The 18,450-nt window shown below is 45.0% G+C and overlaps 1 protein-coding gene across 5 annotated transcripts in view; it reads right to left on the bottom strand.

Annotated features, from left to right (window-relative positions):
• The window catches only part of SPG11 (SPG11 vesicle trafficking associated, spatacsin), an 83,230-nt gene that overhangs the window by 2,753 nt on the left and 62,027 nt on the right, over positions 1-18,450 (bottom strand). For 3 of the 5 annotated variants that reach the window (XM_034661036.1, XM_034661037.1, XM_034661038.1), the window contains 13 exons: positions 18,104-18,269; positions 16,099-16,313; positions 14,899-15,649; positions 8,923-9,062; positions 7,828-8,026; positions 7,272-7,409; positions 6,215-6,348; positions 5,215-5,322; positions 3,385-3,553; positions 2,870-2,958; positions 2,528-2,683; positions 1,662-1,813; positions 1,029-1,204 (listed from right to left, as the gene is read on the bottom strand). In XM_034661036.1, coding sequence (XP_034516927.1) covers positions 1,029-1,204; positions 1,662-1,813; positions 2,528-2,683; positions 2,870-2,958; positions 3,385-3,553; positions 5,215-5,322; positions 6,215-6,348; positions 7,272-7,409; positions 7,828-8,026; positions 8,923-9,062; positions 14,899-15,649; positions 16,099-16,313; positions 18,104-18,269 — 2,593 coding nt within the window. Of the gene's footprint in view, positions 1-584; positions 1,205-1,661; positions 1,814-2,527; positions 2,684-2,869; positions 2,959-3,384; positions 3,554-5,214; positions 5,323-6,214; positions 6,349-7,271; positions 7,410-7,827; positions 8,027-8,922; positions 9,063-14,898; positions 15,650-16,098; positions 16,314-18,103; positions 18,270-18,450 lie in introns of those variants that run through there. The other 2 variants (XM_019801540.2, XM_002913237.4) reach the window with 2 other exon arrangements.

Raw genomic sequence — 18,450 nt, 5'->3', positions numbered from 1 at the left:
TCCCAAGAGATATTCTTGGAGCGTATAGAACACAGCTCTTGGGATTAGAGTTCTCTGTATACTTAAAGAGCTTAATTAATGCCTGACGAGCAGTTACAGCTTTAAGACGAAAGTGATGTGCCAGGCCCTGAATAGTGTCCTCCCAGAGCCACAAAGGTATAGGGCTGCCTTCCTCTTATTTATTTGAGCGAATTATTTGGTTGTTTAGATACTCAGGCCTAATTAAGTAACTAGAAGAGCTTATTTATTTGGAATAATTGAGCTTGTTACTCAGGTTATGGCTGTAAGCCTAGATTGGGTGATCTTTATTATCTATTTTCTTTTCAGCAATTTAACCACATTTGTGGGAGTCTTTTTTGAAACCATCAGAGAATCAAAAGCAGGGAGAGAACAAAAAATGTTTTAAATTTCTCTTAAATAGGAATTAGGAACCTCAAAGTTCTGTTAGACTACTAAGACAGGACCACCTAAATGATTTGAGGAATTAACAGAAGCAGTGACTACACAGCAATAATTACAGCAAATAAAGATTGTTTAAGGCAGACAAGGGCTAAGATTTCCTTGGCAGTAATAATGACATACAATGAATTTAAAATCTATTTTATTATAGAGATCAGTTTCTAACAAATGGAAATGTATCTGTTCCTTAACTGTGTAAATAATATTAAATTCCTTTGAAACTGGAATCTGTAGGCACAGATAATTCTTTAATCAATATTGTATCTCTAACTAGAAGCAGCCTTCAGGAAGATGGAGCTTTCTGTCTTCATACCAATACCTATATAAAGTGGTACAGATGAACACTTTTAAATAATTTCCCTTGTGAAAATTCTCTCATTCTTTACCCACTATTCACAGAGGACTGGTTATGGTCAGTCATGGGGTTTTACAGCTCAAAAACAAATATCCCCGACGCATTACTCTAGTCTGATCACAAACACCTGTCAGCACCTCGTCTCAGTACAAGAAAACAGGCACCGAGGACATCCTGGCAATAACCACCCTCCTCTCGTTTGAATCCACCTAACCTGCTAGCATGTCCTTCAGACAGCAGCCAGTCTGAGGGTCCTTCAGCAGCACGTTTACAATGTCATAAAATTTGTGTTCATACGCGAGCTTGTAGTACAAGTAGACATCTTCACAATATGTGAGTAACTTCTTCAGGTTTTTCACAACCGTGTCAGCCGGCTGATGTTGTTTATATCTAGACAGACATAACGTACAGGTTAAGGTACTGTATCTGGAGTGAGGACTGTCACTCTGACACAGCTACTTAGGAGAGGATCCTGGAATTTGAGAAATTACCTAAAACAAGTATTAGGGGGTACTAGATAATACTGAAATTATTTCATTAAAAATATTACCTTAATGCTTGCCTTATTTGTAGTAAATGCACTACTCCCAAGGGGGCCCCTGAGGTTTAGGGTTTTTGGTACCTCAGGCAGGCTGAGTAGCTGTCCTCCCATTTTAAATACAAAACACTGTGAGGACACTGTTCTCATTCATCTGTTTGCATAAATTTGTTAAAAGATCTCCTGCTTCTGGGGATTCTTGACATCTGTTTGCCATCTCAAGCAGACAGGCAGCTACAGGCATGTTGTATCTCGCCATCAAATTCTTACCCATGCCTTATCTCAAAGCAGAAGCACTTTAATACTTACTTTTTGGAAATCTCTTCAAATATACTAGATCTTAATAACCTTTGCTGCTTAAATTCTTCCAGGTAATTAAAGTCTCCTTTAAGAATCACTTGTTGGTAGAGGATTTCTGCCCAATCAGGAACAAAGTCATAGGCCTCTGCCACAATAGAAGCCTTAAAAGGATAGAGGGGAAGATACCATTAGGCACCATTTCGTGTAAAACTGAAGGCAAGCTGTTCTAGAAGACAGCTTAATACTGTACGTTCACGATGTGTGTGAGCATCACCAATTATGTTGAAAGGTTGTATCTATATATTAGGATTGGGGAAAAGTTTGGCGTTAGTTTGACATTCCTCTGCCCTTAAACCCCAAATGTCTTGCAGTGTTTTTAATCTTCACAATGCATTAACAAAACCTGCTGAAATACAAAATTTTCCCACTAACTCAACTGTGTAAGGAATAGGGAAAGGGCTGATTCCCTGGTTACCATTTCTCATTCAAGGGCTAACAGCCAGCCTCCCCAGCCCTGACTCCCTCTGCTAACCCAGGTGCGCCATCCTAGAAACGGGCTAGGAGATGCTCGCTCCACCAGCAGGTCTTCTCCAGACCTCAGCTGTCTAAGGGGCAAGGTTGTCTCTCTGCTGGCCTCACAGCACGAGGAAAGGAGACTGCACCTGCCTCACCATTCTCCAACCTCTGTCCAACAACATGCTACTAAATACTGCCACGGAAAGGCAATTTGGTTTATCAGACAGCTATTAAAAGCTTAGAATTGTCCTGATTCTGTCACTAGCCTTGACACCTCAAGCAAGTCACTCAACCTATGGGCCCCACGAGAGGGACAGCAGGAAGAGAAGATGCTGGCTAGATTTTCCTTCCCGGCTTACCTGGTAGAACCGAGGTAGAGCAATGAGACAGTCCATGAGCCGGTGGCGGCCCAGGTTGATGAGCATCGTGTTCTGGCCCGTGTTCAGAAAGTGAATCTGCAGTGTTATCAACTTGGTGAGCCGGTGACAGTGCAGGGCCTGTCGCACACACGAGTCCTGAGGCACAAGGGAGAGGAGGCACAGGGAGACTGTTGCCATCTTCCCTGTGAACCTGCCAGCAACTGAACGCCGCCCTCCTGCCCCCCAGTTGGCCCCTTCACTTGGAAGAGCCCAGGGACAAGATCAAATCCTACTGCTGACACCAAGCCTTACGGCCGGGCTGAAATAAGGCTCTGCTGTTACCTTGGCATAACTCTCCGCCGCATCCAGCATGAGAGTCAGGGCTTTCAGCAGCAGCTGCTTCAGATGGTGCCCGTCCTTGAGACTGTCCTCTGTAGGAGAGAAAAGGAAACCTGTTGGATGTGTTTTCCAAGGCTGCTCCCATCCCACTCAGTGATGGTGGGCTGGACTAGAAACATCCCCGCTCACACAGGGAGGCAGGTACATCTCACTCGGGTAAAGGCTATTGGGCCCGAAGGGCGCACACACTGGTAGGCCACCTCTAGTTCTCAGAAACATCAAGGCAGGCTTGCACGGCCTCGGCATACACACGGCTTCCAGACGGATGACACCCCAGGCGCACGGACCGCAAACGGGGCAGGTGCCTCCCACATCGCCTTCCGGCTCCCGTCTGCTCAGCTGGGGCCCCACGGAGTGGCTGTGGATACTGGCCTCTTGGGCTCTTGCCTTTCTTGGCCCTAAGAACCTTTGCTGGCTGGCAGCCGCGGCCCGGGGGCACCGCTGGGACTTGTGCTCACCCCAGGGCTGAGACTCGATCAGTTTCAGCTGGATGCAGGCAGCTGCCTCGTGGTTCTCCCCGATCTCCCGACACATGCTGAAGCACAGAGCAATCATGTTGTGCTTCTCGCTGTCCCCGGGGCGGCAGCGTTTGATGTAGTCCAGGAGGGCCGTCTTCAGGGTGCCGCTCTGCCCAAGAAAAAAAGGCAGTACCGAGGTCAACCAGTGACTGCAAGGCAGGCGTGACAGGCTGAGTCCCTTGGTTCTGAAAGTTCCTTAGAAACTTGCCCAAAAAAGAAGATAACCAAAAATGAAGACAAGTTGATGCTACCCTGAGTATAAGAAAACAGACACATCCTCTCTGCTTGGTGGGAACGTGAAAGGTAAAACCAATCAGAAGGGAGAACCTAAAAGATGTGCACAAGTGCGTTACTCCAGCAGTTCCACGTCCGGGACTCGATCCCTTAAGAAGTAAGCAGAAGGGCTGAGATGCATGAAACAAAGATATCTAATAGCAAACAAAAATAATCCAGATGTCCAAAACAAGGGCTAAGAGAATACCATGTAGCCGTTAAAACCACTGTTGATTTGGAAGATATTCATGACATGCTTATTAAGTGAGAAAACCTGGCTCTTTCATATCTATATATGTGATAAAAGTTTTGCTAAAACTATGTAAACATGTATGTATGTACGTGGGTACCTGTGCAGAGAAGGGGCCTATACCAAACTGTTAGCAGTGGCTGTCTCCAGACGGTCGATAGACAACGGAGGGCTTTTTTCTGTGGCGTGCTGTTTTCCAAGTGTCTTTATGATGAATATGCATTACTTTTGTAATCAGAAAAGTTATTAAAAGAATATTTACATGCAGAAACAAAAATGCCTCAAGGGGCGCCTGGGTGGCACAGCGGTTAAGCGTCTGCCTTCAGCTCAGGGCGTGATCCCGGCGTTATGGGATCGAGCCCCACATCAGGCTCCTCCGCTATGAGCCTGCTTCTTCCTCTCCCACTCCCCCTGCTTGTGGTCCCTCTCTCGCTGGCTGTCTCTATCTCTGTCAAATAAATAAATAAAATCTTTAAAAAAAAAAAATGCCTCAAAAACAATCTTAAGAACCCTCTGAGGTATCCTGAGGGTGTACCTAGGTCCAGAACTCGCTCTTCTCCTGACAGTGGGACTGGCTGGTCCTGAAACTAGCCCAGCACCAGGAAGTTTTTTTCTGCTTTGTCCTTTTAGTCCGGCTGGGCTGAGCCCAAGTTCCCAGAAGCCAAAAATGCCTTCATTTTTAAATCTTCAGAGGTACAAGAGGCTGAAGCAATGAATCAGGCAGATGAATGACTCAGAAACAGAGGCTCTGTAAGTGACATGCCTGGTGTCACGCAGCATGCTGAGGACAGACAGCCAACCTGAAAGCCGGGCAAGTCTGGCCTTTGCCTTCAAGCCTCCTTCGGGTCATCACCGTATATCGCTCCACAGCCTTCCAGGCCCAGGCCTCGGCATTCACTTCTGAAGGCTTTCTCGTGGTCCCCTGAAACCTCTCCACTTCTGAGCTGCTGAGTTCACTTCCACCGAGCTCACAGAAGGGGTTCCTGCCCCGCCAGAGCCGGCATTCAGACCGGCGACACAGGCCGAGGTGCAAGTGCACGAACTCGTTTTGTTCGTTATTTAACGTCTGTTGGCATCACCGCCACCTGGTCTGAAGTTAACCTTAAGCTACGGGTTCTAGGGGGTTCTTTAATTCCCTCCCTCCATATCCGAGGGCTCCACCCTGATGAGGATTATTCCTGAGAGTCTGAGACTCCTAAATGTCAACAGTACATGCCATCCTGGAGCTCAAAATGCCGCACACCTACCGGATCCAACTTCTTCCTCATCAGCACTTCAAAGTAGTGCTGCTTATGCAGCAAGTCAAATATGTAGGTCATCTCCTTGTACCTTCCGATGCCAGTCAGGAGGCGCACCTGGAAAGGGCAAGGGCCGCCCGCGTCAGCTGGAATTCCCTGAGCCAGCCCACCACCACCCTCCTGTCTGGTGGCTTCGAGATGCCAAGCTCCAGGGGGCAGAAGGGCTAATGCCAGGGGTGCCTGGGTGGCACAGCGGTTGAGCGTCTGCCTTCGGCTCAGGGCGTGATCCCGGGCGTTATGGGATCGAGCCCCACGTCAGGCTCTTCCGCTATGAGCCTGCTTCTTCCTCTCCCACTCCCCCTGCTTGTGTTCCCTCTCTCGCTGGCTGTCTCTATCTCTGTCGAATAAATAAAAAAAATCTTTAAAAAAAAAAAAAAAAAAAGAAGGGCTAATGCCAGGCTGCCATTCTCCCCCATGGACCCCCTCCCTCCCATGGACCCAACAGGGGGCATCATCTGGAGGATTCAGAAAGGCTGGTAACTGGGACTCCGGGGCTGTGGCCTCCTCTGTTGGGTGTAAGCGTGACTGTAAGTGCCGACGTGCCATCGTGGGCAGGCGCTCTTCCTCTTCCCACCGCTCCTCATTCAGCTGCCCAGTGGCTTGCTCAGCCACCAGGGGCAAGTCGTCAGCTCATTTCAATTTAGAGATAACAATGAACCTTGTTTGGGGGGAAATACAGCTGACTTAGCCCTCCAGAAAAACCAACTGCCCTGGCAAGGGGGTGGGCCAGCCCTGGAGCGAGGCAGGGGTCCTCCTGAGGTCTGCAACTTTGGCGCAGTCTCTGATTCCGACAGCAGTCACAAGCTGGAGCAGAGGGCTGAGCTGCAGGGAGTGGTATCCAGATGGGCCAATTCCCGAAGACCTCCTCGGCTCTGAACTGGCCACCAGCCTATCTCTTCTCTCAAAACTTTCCTCAGAATGGAGGGTAGGGAATCAGGGGGTTACGTACCATCAGCCCGTACTCCTCATTGGGGGCCAAGTGTTTGTCCGTGAGCAGTCGGGCAGCTTGCAGGACTCGGATGATGCCCTCCATGTGGCATGTCAGTGTGAAGCAGTGATGGGCCAGGATCAGCAGCTCCGTGGCTGGGTAGGTAAGGCAGTGGTAAGACAGGATTGTGAACCCGGGCAGGAGGGTGAAGAGGCCTATACAGCCAGCCTGTCTGCAGAAGGCTCCCCACCAGTCCTCTGAGATCCTTGACCTCACCGGCCTTGGAGCAGAATTTGGCAATATAAATATAAAACTTTAAAAATGGGTATACTCTTGAGTCAGGAATTTATCTTAGGGAAATAATCACGGATGGGCATATAAACTTGCCTGTAAGGATGTCTGTCACAGTGTTTGAAACAGCAGAAAACGAAGCCATCTAAAGGTCTCAAATTAGGGTATAAAAATTTTTAATTCTATGAGAAATACTGTGTACTCAGTAAGAATGATACAGAATACTGCCACGGAAAGATGTAAATGACAGCATGTTTGTAACGTAATTATAAACAGTATACACAGGATAATGCCATTTTGGAAAAACAGAAGCCTACAGGCTTAAACAGAAGAAGAAGAGAGGGACGCATACTACTGAATGCCTAAAATGAACTAGGTATTGTGGGAAGCCAGAGGCTTTGAAGTCACACAGTCTGGGTTCCAGTAACACCTCTGCCACATAACAGCTCCAAGTTAATCAACTTCTCTAAGCTTCAGTTTCCTTCTAAAATGGGGACAGTGATCTCCACTTTGCGGGGTAATGGAAGAGGAAGAGGAAGCTAACTGCCAAATGTTACCAGGTTGGCTGCTTGCACGATTTTACAGTTGGGGCTTCTTTTCCATATATGTTTCCTACATCTTCTTGAACGAACTGATGGCTCTCTACCAAGAACTTATAAACCATGCTGGAGGGGTAGGGATCCAGGGCAGGAACAAGGATCCAAACAGAGTTTTGGAAAGGCTAAGGCCAGGAGAGTTCTTGGACACCTTGGGCCCAAAATACGTAAGAAAATGACCAAGAACTTACTGCAAGACAGTTCCCCGTGGGGAACGGAGGAAATCTTGTCCAACAACTTCATGCCTACCAACGTGCGGTCTTGACACAGAGTAGTCAGCTGAAGAAATGTCTGGCTTTCCTCTGCTGGGGTGAACATCTGCTTCTGTCCTGTACGTAGAGAAAGATTGGAGAAAGGTGAGGCTTTACCCTTGTGAGCTGAGAGCAAGGTCAGAGTCCCCGGCGAGGAGGCCCACTTTGCCCACGCCCGGGCGCCGGAAGGGGGTGCCGAAGGAGCCCCCGGGGCAGCTCTCGGCTCTGCTAAGCTCACATTCCTCGGCCTAGTGGTCATCTCACTGGTCAGCAGGAATTCACCAGCTCAGAGAAAGGCACGGCTACTCTAAGCATAATCGTAGAATAAATGAAAAGCAATAACAACATAAATGCCACTTGTTCTCCCAACAAGTGCAACCTGGCAACGCCACAGGGCAGCGTGCCGGATGCAACAGGAGCATGACACCCCAATCCTTACTGCTGGGAACTTGAGAATGTGGTCTGAGAGGCTGGGGAGCCCTGCAGGGTATGGCACCTGTTCCCTCCGATGGGGTCAGCAGCTCCCGGGTCACCTCTTCAGCCACAAGTTCAGCCACCGTGTCTGGCTCGAGGCCCTGGGTGCTGATAAAAGCCTGGGCGCGCTTGCATCGGTCAGGCTGCTGAGAAGCCAAGATTGCCCGGAGCATGGCCTCACCGTCCTGAGCAGCCACGTCTGTGTAGGAACAGCCCAACTCCTGGGAGGAAGGCGAAGTCGGTCAAAGCTCCTGGGAGCAGCCAGGAAAAGCTAGGAAAAGGCAGCCCTTTCTGAAAGCCCATGTGCACGGACTCCACTGTTCGCTGAGCTGAAAGATCCCTCACCGCGAGCAGGAACCTTAGAAGCAGAAAGCACCTCTTTCTAGCCCTTTCTTTCACTTCACCAATGAGCTGAATCCAAGCAAGAGAAAGGCTTGTCTTCAGAAGTCATCAGGTGACTTACATCTTGTTGAACACTGAGCTTTTTAAATGTTATGAAATGTAAGAAGGTTGAATAAAAATGCAAGAGCCCCTCCTCTCCTGTTGCCACGGCAGCAGCAAACCCTCCATCTCCAGAGAAGCCCTTCCAAAGGGCCTTAGTGCTTGGCGTGATTTCTCCTGTGCTCCTCTGCTTCTTAGAGTCTATTATTTTTGCCCCTCAATCAGCACAAAGTCACAAATGATTCCTGGCTGCTCTGGTTTCTGTCTTTACAGTCATCACATTCCATTTTATTTTCTTTTACAACTTATTTTGGGCTCTGCCCCATGGAAATCCCCCAACAATCTTGAAGCTAACTAAGATATTAGGGCCAGAAGGGACCTTCAGGGTTATGTCATGTATAGAGAACCAGGAACCCAGAGGTGTGAAATGTCCTGCCCTCGCTTCTGGTTGGCTGGGCCACAGCCAGGGCTCAAAAGGCCCGGCACTTGGCCTGGCATCCTCCCCAGTATTCCTAGGGATGCATTTACAGGGGCCAACGTCCTGGTGAGTGATCTGCTCCCACATCATGATTATCATGTGAAGGGCCAACTTGGCAGTATCTAAAATCTACCTCCAACTTCCCGCTTCCTGCACCCTGCCCCAGCTTCCCCTGGGGCCTCACCCTTGGGCACATACCTTGGCAAGTTCATACAGACACAGGACCTGTCGGCAGTAGTTCTTCCCATGAAGGCATCTGCTCGTCAGAGTTTCCAGATTAGTCACCACTTCATCATTGGGGGGCAGCATCACAAATGACTGACTATCCAAACTTGAAGCTGGAAGCAGATACAGGTCTGAGGGGGACTTTAAGCTGGCAAGTAAAGGCCTCTCTCCAGCCCCCTATGACACTACCTCTCTGCTCACGGCTTCCTCCATTGCACCCCCATGATTCCCCCTGGGTCTGGGACCACTTCTGACTGGGCCCACAGCCCACTTAAACTTATTTCATTGCCATTTTCCAGGAAATCCCAGCCTAGGATACTTCAAAGGCCTCACAAACTACAGAAGACCCCAAGCCACCTAATGAACACTCTAGATCATCAACCAAAGATGTCTGCTGAACTCTCTTCCATACGCCCTCCCCCTTTCCTTTCATATCACATAAGTCACCAGGTCTAGCTGACTGTGTCTCCAAAACATGTCCCCGGTCACGGCCTTCGTTACAGTGTTTGTGACCCTACGTCTGAGAGGCTCCCGCTGCCAGCCTCCCCTCCCCCACATCAATCTCCCACAGACTCAGGAGAATCTTTCCGAAATGCAAATCACAAAAACCAAGGCTCGTCTGGAAAGAGGCCTGAAAGGCACAATAAAAAAAATTAAAATCCATTCCTGATTTTAAAAATGAAACGAAAAAGCTCTTATCTGTAAATAGAAGAAAATGGTCTTAATTTGAGAAAGGGTTTCTACTAGGAAAAAAAAAAAGTAGGAAAGAGTATTTAGATCACACTGTTCCTAATAAAACAAAACTGAAGAATTTATGTATCAATAAAATACTGTTAAATAATAAGATTTTAAGTAAAATTATAAGTGTGTATCAATACAGCATTAAATAGTCCATCTGTACAGAATACTCTGCAGCCATTAAAAAGAATGAGGTCAATATATGTGTGCTTACAGGACAAAATGTATAACAAGGATATAACTTTATTTTTGTAAAAAATAAATGGGGTGTATGTGCGCATGTACAAGTGTAAACCCACACAGAGAAAACAATGCGTACCAGGCGAGTAAAAGACGTTATTCTGGGCAGCTTGGTGGGGGTGGTGTCACCTGGGTAAGTGGCTTTCACTTCAAACTTCATGCACTTCCGTACTGTGATCTGTTACACTAGGCATGTAATACTTTTGCATTTAAGATATTACACATTAAAAAATACGCTTTAAAGACAAAAACGTTAAGTAGCAACTCAGACCATGTAATTCCCTGCTTAAAATCCTCCACTGGGGTTCCAGCTGTAGGGCAGGCAAGCCGCTCACTCTACCCCGTCTCACCCACAGAACTCGTGTAAAACCCGGCACACGGCAGGCAGCACTGAATGACACAAGTCACCATCTTGTCCCCACTTAACCTCTAGCCTGAATGTAATGCTGCCTGAAGCCCTAAACGAAGCACGAAGACCGACAGAGAGGGCACGCACGCCCGGAGAAGACCTTTCACACGGGCGCACGGAGCAGGAACGGGAGCTCCTGATGCCCCTTCTCTCTCACCTCAGCTCCTACGCAGCCCCGGGGCTGTGCTGGCAGGGGCCGCGGCAGCCGCTGCTAAGATGCCACACTCACAGCGGAGGCTTATTTTTAGATTCGAGGTGTTCTGGTCCCAAGACGATGCAGTGAACCCTCGTTTCCTTTTGCGTTATCCTGCTGTCTGCTGACGCAGGCGTGGTCAGGGACGTGCTGACGGAATGGGGGAGCTAAAACTCCAGCCTTGGGCCAGAAGATTGAAAGAAAAGCCTCAAGGAGCCGGAAAATACTTGGGAGAGAGATTCAGAAAGCCACACAATAAAGTTGTTTTATAAACTCAAGGGCTCACTCCTGGGCTTTGCATATACAGATCTGCTCCTAGTCAGCGTAGCCAGACCCTGAGGACTGAAGTTCACAGACTACTTACTACCCAGGCTGCAGACTGACCACAGCATGTTGCACACACGCACCACGGATCCCAACGGCACCACAAAGGATTTGAAAACCGAACTGATGATAGAACCACAGCCTACAGAAAGTGGGTTGGAACTTAGAGCCCAAACCTAACCAGGTTAACTGTCTGCTAAAAAAAAATTTAAAAAATTAAAAAAAATCAGCATTCCTCATAAGATTTAAACAAGACCCAGAGTCTCGTAACATACTATTCAAAATGTCCAGGAGGCAACTCAAAATTCCTCAGCATACAAAATTGCAGGAAAATCTCAATTCATAGGAGAAAAGACAACAAACAGATGACACCTAGTACTAAAATGACATAAATGTTGAAATTACCTGATAGTTTAAAGTAGCTATTATACAAATTGTTACAATGAACAATTATAAATGTTCTTGAAACAAACTGAAAAAAAAAGTCTCAAAGAAACAGAAGGCTTAAAGAAGAATAAAATGGAAATTTTGGAAGTGAAAAATAACTGAAATTTTCAAGTCACAGAAATAAACTCAATAGCAGCATGCAAATACCAGAGGAAAGAGTCACTGAAATTGAAGATGGACAAGCAGAAATTATCCAATCTGAAAATAAAAAAAATCCAATCTGAACAACAAAGAGAAAAAAGGTTGGGGGGAAAAAAAAGGAATAAAGTCTAAAGGACTTGTGAGACAGTAACAGAAGTTCTATGATTTGTGTCACTGGAATCCCAGAAGGAGAGGACTACGAGTATGGCGCTAAAAAAGTATTTGAAAACATAGTGTCTGACAACTACTTAAATTTGGTGAAATACATACACCTAAACATTCAGAAACGTTCAGTGAACCCCAAACAGGATAAACCCAAAGAAATACATGCCTGTCATGTATAATCAAACTGCTGAAGACTAAAGATAGAAAAAAAATCTTGGGGCGCCTGGGTGGCACAGCGGTTAAGCGTCTGCCTTTGGCTCAGGGCGTGATCCTGGCGTTATGGGATCGAGCCCCACATCAGGCTCCTCCGCTGTGAGCCTGCTTCTTCCTCTCCCACTCCCCCTGCTTGTGTTCCCTCTCTCTCTGGCTGTCTCTATCTCCGTCGAATAAATAAAAATAAAATCTTTAAAAAAAAAAATCTTGAAAGCAGCCAGAGAAAAATGCATTATCAATAGGGGAATGATGATTCAAATGACTGCAGATTATTCACCAGATACCATGGAGATCAAAAGGAAGTTGTACATCATTTTTTAAGCAGTGAAAGAAAATAACGAATTTTCTATATTCAGCAAAATCACCCTCCACGAATGAAGGTGAAATAGGCATTGTCAGATGAATAAAAACGATGAAGAAAAACTAAAAGAACGTGTCTCTAGTAGACAACTCTAACAGAATCACTAAAGGAAGTCCTTCAAGGGAAAAGAATCTAGAAGGAAACTTGGAACATCAGGAATGAAGGGAGAGCAAAAAAACGGCAAATATCTGAGCAAATATAATTATTCTCCTCCCTCTTGAGTTTTTTAAAATATGGGTTTTGGTTGAATGTAAAAATCCTAGCATTGTTTGATGGGGTGTTCAATGTTATATAGATGTAATATGATAAGACAAGCAGGGATGCCTAGGTGGCCCAGTTGGCTAAGTGGTGGACTCTTAGTTTCAGCTCAGATCATGATCTCAGAGTTGTGAGATCAAGCCCTCCGTCAGGCTCCCCCCTGCTCGGCTCAGAGTCTGCTTGAGATTCTCTCCCTCTTCCTCTGCCCCCACCCCCCACAGCTTGTGCATGTGGTCGCTCGCTCTCTCTCAAAAAAAAAAAAAAAAGTAGGACATAAAGGAAAAGAAGTAAGGTTTCTACATTCCAGTTGAGGTAGTAAAATATTGATTTTAAGTAGGCTGTAAAAAGTTATGAATGTTTAATGTAATCCATAAAGCAACCAATGAAAAAACTATGCAAAGATATATAGTCAAAATCAGAATAAATTAAAATGGAAGACTAAAAAAATGTTCATATATCCCAAAAGGCAGGAAAAAATGTTTCCTTAATAACCACAAACTACCAAATCTCTTCAAAGATGAAAAAGATAAACTGATTAGTTGTGTAACTAAGAAATAAATTCAATTTGTAAAGTCTTACAAAACATAAATCTCCAGGGTCAGATGGTTTTACTACTAATTCTACTGAACATCTGAAGAGGAAATAACACAAATTCCATTACAATGTCTTCCAAAGGAAAAAAAAAAAAAAGAAGAGGAAAGAGTGCTTTCCAACTCATGAAACCAGCATTACACAGATACATAAACCAGACAAAGACAGTACAAAGAAAGTACAGGTCAATATTCCTCATGAACATAAATGTAAAAAATTTCAAAGTAGAGCACTGATTATAGTAATGTATCTAAAAGAATAATGCACTATGACCAAGTGGGATTTATCTTGGGAAGGCAAAGCTGGTTTAATATTTTAAAAATCAATTAATATAATCTACCTAATGTAATCAATTAATGGTCTAAAGAAAAAAACCCACATGATCACATCAATGGACGCAGGAAAAAAATGACAAAATTCAACACTGATTCATGGTAAAAAACTCTCACAAACTAGGACTAGAAGGGAACTTCCTTAACATGACAAAACCTATCTCCAAAAAACCTAGAGCAAATATTATACTTAACTATGAAAGACTGAATGCTTTCAAAGGCAGTCTCTTCAACAAATGGTGCTGGGAAAACTGGGCAGCTACATGCATAAAAATGAAACTGGACCGTTTCTTACACTACACACAAAAATAAATTCACAATTGATTAAAGACCTAAATGTAAGACCTGAAACCATAAAATTCCTAAAAGAAAACACAGGCAGTAATCTCTCTGACATCAGCTGTAGAAACATTTTTCTACATATGTCTCCTCAGGCAAGGGAGAAAAAGCAAAATTAAACTATTGAGACTACACCAAAATTAGAAGCTTTTACGCAGCAAATGAAACCATCAACAAAAGACAGCCTACTGAATGGGAGAGGGTATTTGGAAATACATATCTGATAAGGGGTTAATCTCCAAAATATATAAAGAACTTCTATAATTCAACACCAAAAAACCACAAATAATCCAACTAAAAAATATAAGACACGAACAGACATGTTTTCCAAAGACATCCAGATGGCCAATAGACACACGAAAAGATGCTCAACATCACGCATCATCAGGGAAATGCACATCAAAACCACAATGAGATGTCACTTTACACCTGTCAGAATGGCTAAAATCAAAAACACAAGAAAATAATATGTGTTGGTGAGGAAAAGGAACACTTGTGCACTCCTGGTGGGAATGCAAGCTGGTGTGGCCACTGAGGAAGACAGTATGGAGGTTCCTCAAAAAAATAAAAACAGACTGACCCTATGATCCAGTAATCCCACTACTGGGTATTTACTCAAAGAATACAAAAACACCAATTCAAGAAGATATATGTACTCCTACGTTTACTGCAGCATTATTTACAATAATCAGGATATGGAACCAACCCAAGTGACCGTTTGTAGATGAATGGATAAGGAAGATGTGGTGTGTGTATGTATACCATATGCTGCCATAACAGGCACTCAGATTGGAAAGAAAGACACAAAACCATCTCTATTCACAGACAATATTGTCTGTAGAAAATCCAGAGGAATCTATAAGAAAACCCCTAGGATAAGCAAGTTTAGCAAGGTCACAGGATGAAAGATTAACACAAAAATCAGCATATTTTTATATACTATCAATGTACAATTGGAAAGATGATTATTGGTATAGAATAAATTTCAGGGAACTAGCTACAAGTCAAATAGATTCCCTCTAACTTCGAAATAGAGCTAGTTAGACTTAAGTTCCTATTTTATTGACTGGTTCATTACCTAGTTTACGGATTACCCTTGACTTGTATAGCTAGGATGCCAAAAGGGACCCTTTCTTTCCAGGAAAGAGTGCCAACAGCTCTGTTCAGGACTCAGGGCAGTTTGATCTCCTTCACTTACTGCTTTGGACTTTCCTTAGTGGAATGCCAGGTTCTTCTTCCTCAAGCCGCTCAGCACCTTGCAGGAGAGCACGGATCTCTGGGTGCAGGTCATCCACACTAGCTTCCCCTGAGGCCAATGCTCGGCAGTGCAAAACCAAGGCGACATCTTGGTTATAGAAACGAAAATACCGACACACCCTACTTGCTTCATGCACACAGCCGTCATCCAATAGGCGCCCAATCAGAAAGTTCAGTGACTCCTGCTCCTTTCCATCCAGTCTGTTCTCACAAGTCTCTTTGGATGGAAGGCCATTAAGTTCTAAGTATCTGGATGTGTTCAGAGCAGCCAACATGGAGAGTGAAAACTTACTGGCTACACTATCAAAGGAAAGTTCCCCACTAGTTGAGACGTGTGGAGAAAACCCGGTCTCTGTTTCCTCCTGCTTTCCTCTGAGGGTGTGCTGGGCGATGCGGCAAAGCCAGATCTGCTTCTCCAGCTCCTCCAGTTCGTCCACAGGCCCCAGGTCCTCCTGAGCAAGCCAGTGCGCCGCCAGCGCGAGCAGCAGCTGGCGCTCCCCGACGCCGTGCCGGCCCCCCTCGGCTGGGGGCTCGGGCACCTCCCCAGCCTGAGCTGAGAAGAAGGAAGAAGCTGCTCTGCTTGCAATGGCATTTTTCTTAAAATTCTCATGACATTTTTTCCAGAAGTCAATTCTTGCTTGTTTCAGGGACCACTGGTCAATGTGTTTTAAGGTCTGCATTTCCTGTGTTACCTGTGAAATTTAACAGAACACTTTTTAGCCTTTCCTGGATAAAGAAGTATCATAAGTGCTCATGTTCCCTAAGTATGCCATACTTGTTAAAGCCAAATCAGGTCAGAGGACATGAGACATGGCTACAGATGATCCTGGATATTTCATCTGGACAGTTAAACATGAAAGTCGATTCTAAATTGATCTAATTGAAGGGGGCTCAAGACGAAGCCATCCTATATTTAGTTCTATTCCAAGCACGAGAGTTGTAGCACAGCCTGTAAGCTAACCATGGTTTCAAGCACACATTCGACACTAATGGGCATCCCAGGGCTCACCCATCTCTGGAAGTAATGTGTGTATCAAAAGTAAAAAAGCCTCTTCTCCTATAAATCACATAGCTCATTCGGTTCTGTTTAACGCTAGTTCAAAAAGCTAAGATTTCAAATTACTTAAAAGACTAATGATACCTCTTCAATAACCAAGCTGTCCGCGGGTAGTTCTGCCAATTCTGCTACTCTTCTGGCCAAAGCAAACTGTCCCGCTGTCTCCAGTTTTTCCAAAATAGATTTACATTCATGCTGAAAATTTTCAAGGCTGTAGCTGGTAATAACTGCATGATTAATGGCTATGGACGTGTCCTTTAAAATTTGGCTAAGGGCACAGAGCTTCTTCACATCTGGACCTGTGCCAAAGAGAAGAGGGTATAAAACATTTAATCAGTAACATGCTGCCATCAGAGGTAAGTATGTATGTTTAACACAATAATGTGATTAAAGAAAACACAAAAACCTATTTTTCTACTCCATCTGGCTAGCAGATGAAACCATAAGCCATCTCCTACACAGGAAGAACTGTTCAAGATTTGCAGAGGGCCTCAATCTACACAGCTGGCTTTATGCACAGGGCAGAGGTCGGTGGCCTGCCATGTAGTTAGTACCAACTCAGTCAACCTTGGGAAGATCTAGGCATTCATTCAGGCCAATCCCAACGCTTTCTGGATTTTTCTCCAACCTTGAACAAATTTGTTTTTATGCTTGTTCACTTGCTCATTCAGTGCAGACATGATGTGGAATAAGACACAGAACCGGGAGGACAGCTCCAAGCGCGGTTGGCCGATATCCAGATCTCTCAACGGAGCACGTCGTATTCAGAATGGAGCATCACTTGCTCCTCTGGACAACTACTTAAACCAGGGACCCAGCTGAGCTCTTGTTGTTGTTCCTTTTTTTTTTTTTTTTTTTTTTTTAATTTATTAATTTGAGAGAGAGAGAGAGAGCATGGAACAAGGCTGAGGGGCAGAAAGAGTCTAGAACAGACTCTGCGCTGAGCACAGAGCCCGATATGGGGCTCAATGCCATGATCCTGAGATCACGCCCTGAGCCGAAACCAAGGAGGGGCATGAAAAACATTCTGTAGGAGCCTATTCCCAACGGCACCTGCTGGGCTGTGGTCTGATTTAGGTAGTTCTGGGGACCACCAGTAGGGGGATGCTGGGTTTCTTTGTTGACAGCATATAAAACCTAGGTTTTTAGAAAAACAATTTCTTTTCTCTAGGCACATGCGTGTTATACGCACACAGAACATAAAATTACGTTAATAAAAGCAGCATAACGGTTAACAATACAGACAATCCTTGTAATTTTTCAAGGATACAGTAACTGTGGCAAGAAAACAGGAAGTTCATTTCTGAAAAAAAAATAAAATTACTACAGATCAATGAAAACACCCATATGTTAAAAGGACATACTATTTGGTCTACAGAGTAATGGACAAGTCCCCTCTTACAGACACTGCATTTTGGAAACACCCCTCTTTGTTTCCTATCTTCAGCCCTGACAGCCTGCACCACAGGCAATGGGCCCAGCATTCAGGCACTGTTCTGTGCTGATATGAGCTCTCCAGGGGAGTATCTGTGAGTAACCCTAGTAGTGAAAACGTCAGAATCTAGTATAAAACAACAACATAATTATGCAATGAAAACTTGAAATTATCAAGTAGAAAAGAAGGTAAGGCAATAACTGGTTTCACCCGATCAGCAACAACCTTAGAGACTGCCAGTGTCTGGAGGAATCTGCAAAAAATAAGTCATTTGTCTCTGAAACCTTCAAAATGGATTGGTCATTCCTGAAACAGAGTCTGTGACCCCTGAACAATGATGACATAGTAAGGCTACATGTCAGAAAAAAGAATGACAGTGACAGGGTGGAGACTAGCCAGGGGGAAACGCAGTTGACAGTCCGCAGAAGGAGCAGACAGGCGTTATTACTTAGGTTATACCCTGTTGTGCCATGTTTTGAATGCTTTAAGCAAGACTGAAGTTTCCTGCAACCTCTTCTTCATACCTCATTAGGGACTGTAAATGTAATGTTATATATCATATGCATCTTTATTTCCTGAATGCCCTTCTAAAATATTTTCAAGATTAAGGAAGCTAATTTCTTAACAACAACTTAACTGCAAGGACTGTCTTACCATCAGAGAAGAGATCTTCTATTCCAACAAAGAGCTGTAAAAGCTTCCCCAGTTCATACTGGGTCCCACACTGCTGCAGCATAAGCTTCAGAAGGAAACACACCTGCTCCTTCAGCCACAGGGCAGGGATGGTAGTAGTGTGGACCCTCGTAGCTGCTGTTTCAACCTAGGGAAATAAGAGGGGGTCAGGAAAGCTGGTTTCACAGCAACAGCAAATCAAAACCTCCAAATTTGGGAAGAGCTAAGAAAGCCAAGGTACCATCAAGAGTCATCTCCTATAGAAAGGGGATCCCTCCTACATTGTTGGTGGGAATGCAAGTTGGTACAGCCACTCTGGAAAACAGTGT

This window comes from Ailuropoda melanoleuca, chromosome 5 (assembly GCF_002007445.2).
Source record: "Ailuropoda melanoleuca isolate Jingjing chromosome 5, ASM200744v2, whole genome shotgun sequence".
NCBI lineage: Eukaryota > Metazoa > Chordata > Mammalia > Carnivora > Ursidae > Ailuropoda > Ailuropoda melanoleuca.
Note: the sequence above shows the minus strand (reverse complement) of the source record. Positions and strands in the feature narration are given on the sequence as shown.